Below are 13711 nucleotides of genomic sequence, written 5' to 3' on the forward strand. Positions count from 1 at the left end.
GGCTATTGTAAATAGCGCTGCAATGAACACTGTGGTACATGACTCTTTTTGAATTATGGTTTTCTCAGGGTACATGCCCAGTAGTGGGATTGCTGGGTCATATGGTAGTTCTATTTTTAGTTTTTTAAGGAACCTCCATACTGTTCTCCATAGTGGCTGTATCAATTTACATTCCCACCAACAGTGCAGGAGGGTTCCCTTCTCTCCACACCCTCTCCAGCATTTATTGTTTGTAGATTTTTTGTTGATGGCCATTCTGACTGGCGTGAGGTGATACCTCATTGTTCTGATTTTCATTTCTCTAATGATTAGTGATGTTGAACATCCTTTCATGTGTTTGTTGGCAGTATGTATATCTTCTTTGGAGAAATGTCTATTTAGGTCTTCTGCCCATTTTTGGGTTGGGTTGTTTGTGTTTTTGATATTGAGCTGCAGGAGCTGCTTGTAAATTTTGGAGATTAATCCTTTGTCAGTTGCTTCATTTGCAAATATTTTCTCCCATTCTGAAGGTTGTCTTTTCGTCTTGTTTATGGTTTCCTTTGCTGTGCAAAAGCTTTTAAGCTTCATTAGGTCCCATTTGTTTATTTTTGTTTTTATTTCCATTTCTCTAGGAGGTGGGTCAAAAAGGATCTTGCTGTGATTTATGTCAAAGAGGCTTCTTCCTGTGTTTTCCACTGTATACCTTTTATTCTTACTACATAGTAAAAAACAAACAAACAAAAACTTTGAGCTACTGAAAGTGAATCTTGCAGTGAATTGGTACCAACACTCCCCTCTTCCTTCCACATTTTGCACAGAACCACACACATATTAGTACTGAATAAATTCTTGAAAGTGAAAGAATAATTAAATGAAATCCTCCAATCCTCCCTGTTCATTCATTTTGATATGCAGTAACCCTCACTGCTGGGAATCTCATTGCCAATCCATACTCCTCCTGTTACAAAGTTAACCTTCACCTACTCTTCCCTCCAAGAAGATGGAAACAGCTGATCAACCCTCTTTATCCACAGGATACATTTTCAAGTGACTCCACAGCCTTCATTAAATAGTAAAAGGAGTGATTGCATCCTTGGTAAACCCATTTACAAAAGGGCAAAGTTTCACAAATTAATCAGTTTGCCTCTTTGCTAATCCTCCACATCAAGGTTATTTCCGTCTCCATCCTCCACCTCAAAAAAGCCCAGGAAGGTCAGGGACCTGGTTTGCCTTGTTCCCCCTTTGATTCCCAGCAGCCAGCAAAGTGCCTGGCACATAGAAAAAGCTCAAAAAGTATTTCCCAAAGGGAACAGAAATCTACCACACATCACCTTCAGCTGTAGCTTCACTCTAAGAAAATATTACTCACTGATAGAAAGCTCTCCCTAAATAATAATGATTATGACAATAACAAAGGCAATAATAATATTAAAACGCTTACTGGGGGGGGGGGTGGGCTTCCCTGGTGGCGCAGTGGTTGAGAATCTGCCTGCCAATGCAGGGGACACGGGTTCGAGCCCTGGTCTGGGAAGATCCCACATGCCGCGGAGCAACTAGGCCCGTGAGCCACAACTACTGAGCCTGCGCTTCTGGAGCCTGTGCCCTGCAACAAGAGGGGCCGCGACAGTGAAAGGCTCGCGCACCGCGATGAAGAGTGGCTCCCGCTTGCCACAACTAGAGAAAGCCCTCGCACAGAAACGGAGACCCAACACAACCAAAAAAAAAAAAAAAAAACGCTTACTGAATGTCATGCTCTGTTCTGTGTGCTTTAATGTACTAACAATTTAACCCACTGATGGGGCTCCAGACACACTATTCCCATAGATAGCACCTTGGCATAGTGACTAATTTAAGCTGAAGGAGTTTAAGAAAACAGCAGAAGCAGGAAGATCACTCTGACCATCCCCGCCCCTTCTTCCCTGAAACAAATCATAAAACCCTCCTGTGGGAGGTGCCCTCCCTAAATCTGGAGGAAAGGAGCATCCTTATCTTCTAAGACAAAGGGACACCAAGAAGAATCCTAACGAATAGGTCCCAGTTTCCCCCAGTTTACTACACTGACCTCATACTCCTTAACCTATCCTATTGCTACACAACTGTCCACTCATCATCAAACCTAGCTCATCATCAAACATACTCAAGTCTGTTTCTTCAGGGTCTTCATTTCCTTATGAAGGCTCCCATGTCATGTGAAACTTATATTAAGTAAATTTGTATGCTTTCCTCCTGTTAATGTCTTCGACCCAGCCAAGGACCCTAAAAGAGTCAAGTAAAACTTTTTCCTCCCCTGCACCTCAAAACAATCATATAAAAGTTTTATGAAGTAGGTACCATTATCATTCCCAAAATGAGGAAATTGAGGCATGGAGCAAGCATGTCATTTTCTCTAGATAGTGGGTCAAATAAGGATGACAGTCAGGATATAAACCCGGATAGACGGGCACCAGAGCCAAAATTCTTAACATCTAATGGTAAAGAATCTGTTTATACTCCAAAGGAAGTGACAATGAATTCCTTCCATATATTAGCTATGGTGTCTGTGTTTCAAAGAAAATAAGTGAGTAATTGGATTTTTCAAAAAAGTTTTGAAAGTGTGCCGTTTAAAACTTCAAGAGTTCTTCATAAACGATCAGATGAGTAACAAAAATATAAGGCTCAGCTGTTTTTTCCAACATTGATAAGCCACTGCAAACGGTTTGTTACTTTTCTCATCCTTACCATCAGCTTTTTACTGCTGTGTTTTTTATGAGAAGCCGCTGGGTTCAGGATGGAAGGACAAAGTCACAATGTAACACTAGGTGATTAAAAAATAGAACTCAAGTGTGTCTAGCTCCTGAGAAGGGAGAAAACTGGATGGGTGGTTTTTCCCTCATATCAAAGATTCTTCTTCCCATGTAACCTACAGTCATTAAGTGACTATTTACAAAAAGTAACAATGGTATCATAAAGATATAATTCCCTCTGTTTCTCCTGCCCATGGTTGCTTGAATGGTGAGAATGAAAAGAAATTAGAAACCCAGGAGGACAGAGATGGTGACAGATGGAAGAGTATGATTCAGTACAATTTATTATTATTAAAACTCTCTTGTTCCTATAGCAATAGCCTGTGTTTTATTTGTGTTTACCCTTTACTTTCTTTTGAAAGTATTATTTATTTACAGGCACATTTCCTCATTCTCTTTTTCTTTCCCAATGTTGAATAAAGCAATGAATCATGTAGAGTTCTTCAGTCTAACTGCTGAAAAGTCAGCTAGGAAAAAGTCTTATCGGCGAATAACTCACAAAGATGAAAGGAAAGAGAAGAGCTTTATTTAAGTCCTCTAAATGAAAGTTCAAAGATGAGGAGAAATAACTTTAAATCCACAAATAAACCATTCAAAGCAAGTAGTCCTGTATCATATGCTAGATTAACACAGAATGTTTAAGCACAGCAGGCCAACTGAGATACGTTACTTCCCCATGCAAGGAACATCCTCTCGCTTTGTCCTCAGCATCAACTTTATTGCCTAAGTCACAGCATCACAAATATTTCTGCCAGAATATTCCTGAAGCTGGAGGGCAGCACCTCTGCCTGGCATTCTAGAATGTGTTCTAACACCACTTGCTGCAAGCAAACTGTTTTTTGAAGGATCATATTTTCTATGAATAGTTCATACAAATACAGTATTCTATTCCATAATACAGATCTTATTTTAGTACAAAATATTTCTCCCAAAATATCTGAGTAGAACTGATACTTCAGAAAGATTATTGTATCCACTTATGATTTTTCCTACACGGCACCAGGAATATGTAAATCCCAGTATGCGAAGCAGAGTCTAGGTGTCAGGCTAGTGGAATATTTGACATCATCTCTACTCCAAACTCAAGCATCTAAGGTTAAACAAGATGGAGAACCACACACACACCACAAAAAACAACAACAACAACAACAAAAAAACCCTGCTCATAACTGGCAAATAGATTTGTTTGTGCTTAATTACTTCTGCTGTAACCTCTAAAAGGCAATGCTAAGAGTCAATGAGCTTATCTAAAAGTGATTAGCAAGAACAAAAAGTGAAGCGAAGTTGGCCTCATAGACCATGAGGTCCAGAGGTTAATCATCTACGTTTCTCTTTCTGCAAACTGCTAACAAACCTGATTAACACACTAGTCTTTCCAAGTTTCTCAAACTTTTACCATTTTCAAGAAGTCTTTCCATGTGCTTTCCACAGCTGGCCATCGCCAGCAAAGTGCTCCTTATCTTCTAGCTAAAATGCTCTGAAATGTCAGTCTGTTACATAAAAAGACCAAAGTAATCAACCTAAGTCTTTCCCTTCGCACGTTTCCTTGCACACATTTTCCTAAACTTGTCACACACACATGGGAGCCACTGAGTGTGCAATATTTTCCCCAGGGAGTCTGGGAAAGCACTACGCACGAAATCATTCTAAAATAAAAATAAGTACATGTGCCTGGAAACTTAAAGTGAATCCATTTACATTTACACTCATAGCAGCCGGAGATCTCTCTACTACACACAATCCCTTCACTCTTTATCATCATGCTTCAAAGAAAACCACACTTCACGTCAGAAACATGACTTTGAAAGGCAAGCACTAAGAATGAATCTGCACCTCTACTCTTGCCCCTGACATTTGACACTGCAGTTCCCTGCTCATATGTCCGGATCCTCTGCTAAATGGTGAGATCCTGGAGGGCAGGAGTCCTCCCTTCGGACTCATCTTTGCATCTCCAGTCTTTGGTTCAATGAGAGTGTGTTAAGATGTCCATTTTGACTTTCAAGTGGACTGATCTTTGTTTTTCATTTCTAATTTGACTCAAAGATTTCTTTGTTTTGACTATGCTCGTGCTTTCTTCACTAAAAGTAAGTTGAGGCGCTTAGTATATGGAAAGGAGTTTGCAGAAGTAGCCATGGTAATTTCTGCTAAGTGGGAGTGGGTGGAGGACACCAAGATTAAGAGGCCCATCCTAAAGCCTAGCATTTTGCCAACTGAACGGTAACGTAAACTTATTACTGATAAGGGAGAGAATGAAATTGGTTGTAAGAAAACCTGGGTCCCATTGCAAATGAGATAACATATGAAAAATCTTACAAAATTATAGCAGGCACCAAGTAAGAGCACTATACATATTAATTATTATTGTTATGTCAGGACCTTCTGGATACTCTCTTGTTTTTGAGACTACCTTAACTTTACCTCTTGTTTATTTCCCCTCACCGTGATACTCTAGGATTACTGACATAGTGTTTGTAAAGTGTTTTTAAATCCCTGAAGTGTTATAATCAACCCAAGTACCATTTTATTTATGCAAACTGTGTCTACTCAGCGAGTCCACTTAAAACATCTAGGATTGGGATCTTCTGTCTCATAAGGCTTAATAAATGATTCCCTCTGGCTCTAAAAGCAAGTACTTTTTCAATGACAATGGGAGGGAAAGCAAAGGAATTACTCTGTGACATCTGCTGTGTAACGTTCTTCGAATGGCACATCTTGATAAATGCATGAGAGTCCTTGGAGAGTTACTGCACACAGTGAAGAGAGAGTGGTAAAAATCCCAGCATCTCTGAAAAGGAAGGCAAGACATGTTAAAGTCAGAAAAGCCTCAAAGTTTACATCAATAGAAATCAATAGTGATGTGTTTAATCCCTACTTTATACATGATGGCAGCTTTCCACGGTCTCTGATGGGGAGGCAAAATTAAACATGAATAATGAAGCTAAGGCAGGCTAAGTAACTTTTTAAAGCTAAGATAGCTAATAAGTAGCAGAATACGACTGCACCTAAGCCATTAGCCTCTAGGCCGTGAGCTCTGTACTCTGTGCCCAACATCTCTCCCATGCTGGGGACAGCCTGTGACAGCTAAAACCAAGGACATGAGGCTAGGTGGAAGCGCTGGTTCACAAAGGCAGCAAAGTCCATACGTAGCCTGAGGACTCAGCTTTGCCAGTGGCTTTCTGCATGACTCATCACAAAGCTGTTAATACTCTGTTACCTGCCTATTACAGACTTCAGCTTATTTAAAAGTGAATGAAATAATCTATATAATTAATTAATCTATATAATTATTAATATTAATTAATCTCTATAAATAATAATAAGGCAATTTTCTAAAGTGAGTGACATAATCTACACAAAACAATTTAATCTTCTGATAAAAATGCTATAGGAGCAATCCTAATATTCTTCTTCTTACTATTATTAAATTCATCTAAATTGATGGGAAGAAAGTAAAACTGTCACCTTTATATAACTGTTCAACTTGCCCTTAGATGGAGAAACTCCCAAGATGCTCCTAAGCATTACCTACTTATTTATTTATTTATTTATTTATTTATTTATTTATTCATTCTCACACCTGCATTTTATAACCCTTTGTCTTGTTGTATTTGAGTGGCATCCTCAAATTCTTAAAAGCATTCTCAAAACCCATTTTTTGAATTAGAATTTCCTGCACTTCCATTGCAGTATGGAAGTACGTTAGAGCAAAACCCACAGGAAGTGAATTGATGCTTTACCTCCAAGTCATCATCAGGGATAGCTCTTTTCCACTTTACGTTCCACCTGATATGTTCATAGGCATTGACGACAACTTCGATTGCTTTGGGATAAGAATGGCAAGCCTGTATCACCTGCAGAGAGACACCATAGAGTTTCATTTGTTCACTTCACATATATGATTCATCTTTTCCACTCACAGAGACATCAAGACTTCATGGACTGATAAGCCTCTTTGGAGCCCTGACATGCTTTTGAGAAGTCTCATGCCTTTGAGTATTCAAACACACTGTCAGCCCCCATGGTGGATGGGAGGATTAATAACATAAGACTAATTTCCTTCATCATCCAGGAGCAAGTGAAAAAGAGGTGCTAACAAAGAGGGTGGGGGCCTGATGAAATGCATCCCCTGCTCGTAAAAGCAATTTTGAGAGAGGCTGGTCTCAAAATACACTTCCAGCTGTCTGGGAAATTCTCCTAGTTCTACAGAAAATTTTATTAGCAAAAAGCTGAATGTTAGTAATCCAAGAACTCAAGCCTACTGGTGACTATGAGGTAAAACAAACTATAGAGTAACATGAAAGTTAACCAAAGCTGTCTTCCCAGTGCAGTGCCTGAAGAGGACTAATGTCACGTACCAAATCACCCTCACTGGCATTTTAACCTTCATCAGCAATAAAAGATCACATGAAGATTAGTTATTTCATTAGCACACTCTGTTCAACAGTTCATTGACCAGCCAAAAAAAACTGGAAAGCCGAGTCGAGGTGGCCAGCATTTCCATCAGGAGGCAGAAAGATTTAGCTTTAGGTTTTAGACTAAACTGGATATTTAGCCAACCTTTGATGTTACCATGAAATTTGGACGTATCTGATTAATCAATCATGCAGCCTTTATTAAGTGACAATGGAGGAATATATGAGACATACCCCAAAGTAAAACACACTGGTTTCTGGTGAGAGGCTTACTATAAGGATGAGAAGCAAAAACACATAAATGAAACAAGAGAAGATCAATGGAGATGTACGGTTGATTCACATACATAAGTGTTAGATTATAGGGTTTGAAAAAGAGGAATTATAGAAATTCCAAGAGGGAGAGCTGTGTGAGTGGCGCTAACCAGGAATGATTTCTTGGAGGAGATGAGTTCAACTGTAGATCCTAAATGGTAGAAAGGTGCGTGCGTGTGTGTGTGTGTGTATTGTGTGCCTGCCTGCATACACTTACAGGCCTGTCTACATGTGCAGCATCAGCAAATGTAACAGTTGTGTTGAAAGAGAGGTACTTCAAAGGGTAAAACAAAAACACAGCTTCATTATCGTTTTCTCCTGCTCACACAAACCCACTGCCTGGAACCCTTCTCCACTCCTGGCATGATACCTCAGGCAGGACTCACACCTGTTTCTACTTAATTTTTAACAATAAAAAGTACTCCGGTCACTCTAGATAGGAGAAAAATGTCATTTCAGTAATAAAAACGTCCATTTTAGTTGAATAATTGAAACTCCAAATTTTATTTAAAAGTTTCTCCTCTCCCATAGCCTAGGCTTGTTTCAAGCTGCAGTTGGAAAGGAGGTATTTGTGGGTGTGGTATAATAGGAAATACATGTTTGGTCTTTGCCTCTGGTTCTTGACAAAGCTCCTTTCCACCATTTCAATTATGCTAATGAAGTGAGTCTTAGTGGGGCTCCTAGAGAGCTTCAAGAGGTGGACTGGTTACTGGAAAGACCAATCCTTCATTAGAGGATTGGAACTTTTACACACCTTGCCTCCTACCTCCAGGGAAAGAGTTTGATTGAACTCAAACTCCAACATCCAGGGTTGGAGTTTGAGTTCAAACACCAATGGCCAATGATTTCATTAGTCATATCTACATAATGAAAGTCCCTAAAAGATGGGGTTTGGGCAGCTTCTAGGTGGGTGAGCTCATCAAAGTACTAGGAGGGTGACATGCTCCAAAAGGGCATGGAAGCTCTGTGCAACACCCCAATGCCTTGCCCTATGCATCTCTTTTAATCGTCTATTCCTGAGTTTTATCCATTATAATAAACCAGTATGCCTACCACTAGAAAGGAGGCATGCCTCCACACTTACACAACTTTTTCCAAAGAAATTTTCTTCCTAATTTCCTGGTCCTTCTCAACCTCCAACCTCCACCTGTTGGTATTGGGCAAAAGGTCACAAAACTGGTTTTCCCCACCTCCTTTACAAGTCCTTCATAGGTGGTCTAGCATTGCATTTTTCAATGTGAGGTGGTAAGTACCCAATGTCTTGGGACTTCAGGAAAAACTGAGACAGAACGATGAGTATTTTAATGCCCAGTTGTGTGTGTGTGTGTGTGTGTGTGTGTGTGTGTGTGTGTGTGTGTGTACCAAGGTCACCTGAATGAAGGGCCCATGTCAGGAAAGAACTAAAGTCAAGAGCAGGTAAGATGGAGTCAGCTGACAGTACACCTGGAAGGCCAGTCTGAAGAGCTTGGGATTGACTTCATAGGCAATAGAAAGCTACTATGTATTCTTAATAAGAAAGGGTTATATTCAATCAATTCATTCCATTGGGAAACCTTTATTGAGCACTATGTTTAGCACTGTGACAGTAATTCTGAGTTTATGCCCTGCTTTTGTCTTCAAGGAATTTACAACCTAGTTGAAGAAAAAAGACAGAGGTATTTCCGAGTTCGAGAGCAACATAACTCAGTAAATAATAAGAGGCTGACTTAAAGATCATCAGTGTCCCTTGAGCACCATGAGCAAAAGCACAAAGGGAAAAACAAGGATATCAAGGGCAGAGAGCCCTGAGGAGGCTGAATGGGAGTGCACCAAACGGCTTCTCAGCTAGCTTCACCATTAGTCATGAGAACCGAAGCGGCGAGAAAGAATAAGCAGGGTTTAATGACTAATCAGATATAGGGAGTGAAGACTGCAACTTTGAAGCCTAAGATCAAGTACAAATAGGGGTACCACCGATGGAAATGAGGAAATAGGAAGGACATACTAACTTGAGGATGGTCAGATAATGAGCAGGAGGATATTTCCTATGTTATGTCCTAATGTCAGTTAAAAATGTGCATGATAGGTGCTCTAATGATAAGGTCAAGATGGAGAGGGAGATTTGTGCATCATCAAGGAATGTGCTGGTTAGGGTCAATCATACTCTAAATGGATATAAACAGAAAAGGTAGAGAACCATGGTCTGAAGCTTGATGCATCCTAATAGGCAGGAGAGAGGATGAAGGAAAAAAATTACAGCTACCATTTTTTGAGGACTTACCATGTGCCAGGGCCTATGTTAAATCTTTGCATGTTTAGCTTGCTAAGTCTTCAGACAACCTATGAGGTTAGTCCTATAATTATCTCCACTTTACAGATTTAAAATCAAAGGGTGAGAGAATTTAAACTCAAGGGTATTTAGCTAGTAAATGACAGAGATAGGATTCAAACTCAGGTCAGTGTGACTCCAATAGTCAAAAATATGTTGAATAAAAATGGTGAGGGGCTTCCCTGGTGGCGCAGTGGTTAAGAAGCCACTTGCCAATGCAGGGGACACGGGTTCGAGCCCTGGTCCGGGAAGATCCCACATGCCACGGAGCAACTAAGCCCATGTGCTACAACTACTGAGCCTGCGCTCTAGAGCCCACCAGCCACAACTACTGAAGCCTGTGTGCCTAGAGCCCGTGCTCCGCAACAAGAGAAGCAACCACAATGAGAAGCCCGCGCACCACAACAAAGAGTAGCCCCCGCTCGCCACAGTTAGAGAAAGCCTGCTCACAGCAACGGAGACCCAACACAGCCAAAAATAAATAAATAAATAAATTTTTTAAAAAAATGGTGAGGGCTTCCCTGGTGGCGCAGTGGTTAAGAGTCCGCCTGCCAATGCAGGGGACACGGGTTCGTGCCCTGGTCCGGGAAGATCCCACATGCCACGGAGCAATTAGGCCCGTGAGCCACAACTACTGAGCCTGCGCGTCTGGAGCCTGTGCTCCGCAACAAGAGAGGCCGCGACAGGGAGAGGCCCGCGCACCGCGATGAAGAGTGGCCCCCGCTTGCCGCAACTGGAGAAAGCCCTCGCACAGAAACGAAGACCCACCACAGCCTAAATAAATAAATAAATAAATAAATAAATTTAAATTAAAAAAAAAAAATGGTGAGAGTGGGCATCCTTCTCTTGTTCCTGATCTTACAGGAAATGCTTTCAGCTTTTCACTGTTGAGTATGATGTTAGCTGTGGGTTTGCCGTACATGGCCTTTATTATGTTGTGGTATGTTCCCACTATGCCCTATTTCTGGAGAGTTTTTACCATAAATGGATGTTGAATTTTATCAAAAGCTTTTCCTGCATCTATTGAGATGATCATATGGCCTGGCCTCAGGAGGCATGGCCTCACCTGAGGACTGTGTCAGCCCCAACAAATAGAGCAACCAGAAGGGGCTCTACTGAATAGAGGTTTGAGTCAATGGTGTACTAGAAAATGTTCAACAACAGGCATTTTGTAAAAAAAAAAAAAAAGAAAAAAAAGACTGTATGTATATATGTTTTTAAGTTTATTATAAGTTTTGCTAATATAAAGAATGTGAAGCCCACAATTTACAAATAATAAAATACCCAATATAATTTATTTCCTATTCCGTATAGCCAGTTGGTACTCTCAGAATGCTATCACTGATTTTTATATCAATTTTGTATAGATATGAGTTGTATTCATAGCCAACCTGTGTCTGCAATTGAAGAGTGCATGTAGTTCCTATGTTTACGTTGGTTGATATTTTTATTACATTAAGGAGTAATTGTTTCACAAATGTGAAACAATGAAGACATATATTGGAAATTCACTCACTCATCAATGACATAAGTGACTTTTATGTGGAAGTGCTTAATAGTTTTTTGAATATTGGAAGCATATTTCTCAATGTTTTGCACTATTCACAATGTAAGAGCTACAGACACCACACACTACAAATTTTTAAGTTTAATCTACGTTAGTAACATTCTCTCCATCAATTTCTGAAGTCTAGACATCAACAAAGCAATAAGTTAAGGTCTGATTGGTAGCATTTGCTGATTTCTGTGGTGTAAACACTTGCATCATGGCCTATTTGAGGTCCCTGAACGTATGTATAGTAACATCATTATATAGTGTTTCCACCATATAGATCCAATATATGCAAATAATATCAGGAGCATAGATACGTAGAGTAAAATAATTGGGAGGTAGTGTGTTTTGAATATTTATTACCTTTGTTTTTAGTATACTTTATTAGTTGTAGGTTTATATGACTTAATTTTTAAAAATCGTTGCATTTAACAATCAGCTCACAAAATTCCTGATAATTTAACAATCAGCTCTCGTGAGCTACTGTGAGCCAAATTCTAGCACACAACTCCTTTTAATTGTCCCCGAATTTAAAAAGTGCAGTCATAAGCCATTGCAGACTAAATGTGTATATTTAAACTCCAAACCAGTGAAGGCATCAGAACCATCCTGCCCAGTGGCTAGGTCCAAATGGGCACAACATAAATACTTGTTTAATGAGACGATCCATTCACATACATAGTCTGGGTACAGTGCACAGGGCTGACCTGCTGACAATGGCTTTTTCAGCCAGGTCTACTTAAATAAAGAGTAATCCCTAAGGGGATAAGCAGGTGGGCTGGAGTTAGACATCCATTGCTGTGGGACCTCTGAAGAGTCAGCATTTCTGAGTATATGGAAAGTATAACTAGAAGGATTTCCCCATGGGTACAAGATTGTCAAGGTGGGCAGGTAATTTTTCCAGGACCTTGGTCTTGGGAAATTGAGGCAAATGGGGCTGCTCTTTTCTCTGCAGCTGGGATGAGGATGGCAGATATGTAGCTCTATGCAAAAGAGACAGACAAAACCTGAGGCTGACTAATTGCTTTGAACGCTAGTTTATAAACTACCATAATAGCATCATAGACTGTTAGGGTTGCAAAGGACCCTAGGGATTATCTAATCGCCCTAACTTGGAGATGAGGAAATTGAAACCCAGAGAGGCACACAGTAAGAGAAAGCATTGTTTTAGGTCTTCATCTGAGTTTAGTGTTCTTTCAAATATATTCTGGTGATCTTATTTTAATCCTTAAGTAAGGACCAGTGAAGTGAATGGTTTAAAGACACAGATCCTATTGTACAGATACTTAGAACAAGAAACACCCTTTACTATAATCGTTATAGTAATTATAGGCTGGATTTTGTTGAAAGTTCGAAATAATTCCCTTTTTAATGCAAAAATGTTGTTAATAATATGAAAATAGCATCCATCAGACCTCTATACACATCCTTCTCTAAAGACCTCCAGATACATTCTTTCTAGAAGGATGAGCCATGTTGAAAAGTATGCTGGTAATCAGATGAGTAATCCAAAATGAAGATTTAAATTTAAGAGTTACCAGGACAGAGATGAGAGCTGAAATTAATCCAAGGCCTGAATCAAGAATATACTTGTACTGGAATTTTGAAAACAGAGAGCATGGGGAAGTCAGAAGCTTGTAATGAGGCTCTGCACATGGTTTAAGTGTCCACTCAGAAAACTGACCTCTGCTCTGCATTAATTCCCGGGCTACACTCACTCTTCATGCAAACCACACTGGTTATGTTTAAAGACACATTGCCCACCTACCCAATACAGGTAATCTGTCCCTAGGTATTCCTTACCTCCCCCTTCCTGCCAAAACCTTGTACACAGAGGAGATGTTGCTAAAAGTTACTCTCCTCCTGTAACACATTACTTACTCCTCAACTAGGGTTTCCAGGTTTAGCAAGTAATAATAATGTAGGTGACCAGGTAAATTCGAATTTCAGACAGACAACAAATAATTTTTAGTATAAGTATGGCCCCAATATTGCATGGAACGTATTTATACTAAAAATTACTTATTAGTGATGAATTTCAAATTTAATAGAGCATCCTGTATTTTGTTTGGCAACCCTATTCCCAGCCCCTATTCAGAAACAGTTCAAACTAAGTTATGTATACAGGAATATAATTCATTCATAGTTCAGGAGCCCAACTTCACACATTTGGTGCTTCAATTTGCACCTGGCACACTCCCATATATCACCTGGAGATAACCTTTCATTAGGATTAAAAAAATTGAGTAGTTCTTAACCTTCAGTCTTTAGATGCACAAAGTCCAAAGCTCCCACTGCCACATTAGGTTTTGCTGACACTGACTAGCAAATTTTCTGCTGACAGAAGACGGTTCTCACAGCA

The 13711-nt window shown here is 39.9% G+C and overlaps 1 protein-coding gene across 5 annotated transcripts in view; it reads right to left on the minus strand.

Annotated features, from left to right (window-relative positions):
* The window catches only part of ASB4 (ankyrin repeat and SOCS box containing 4), a 151780-nt gene that overhangs the window by 22335 nt on the left and 115734 nt on the right, over positions 1 to 13711 (minus strand). For 3 of the 5 annotated variants that reach the window (XM_082472013.1, XM_082472014.1, XM_082472012.1), the window contains 2 exons: positions 6500 to 6613; positions 3267 to 5547 (listed from right to left, as the gene is read on the minus strand). In XM_082472013.1, the coding sequence (XP_082328139.1) occupies positions 5359 to 5547; positions 6500 to 6613 (303 nt within the window). In that variant the 3' untranslated portion in view covers positions 3267 to 5358. Of the gene's footprint in view, positions 1 to 3266; positions 5548 to 6499; positions 6614 to 13711 lie in introns of those variants that run through there. The other 2 variants (XM_082472016.1, XM_082472015.1) reach the window with 2 other exon arrangements.

The sequence above is a fragment of the Balaenoptera physalus genome, assembly GCF_965194825.1.
Source record: "Balaenoptera physalus genome assembly, chromosome: 8".
NCBI classification, from domain to species: domain Eukaryota; kingdom Metazoa; phylum Chordata; class Mammalia; order Artiodactyla; family Balaenopteridae; genus Balaenoptera; species Balaenoptera physalus.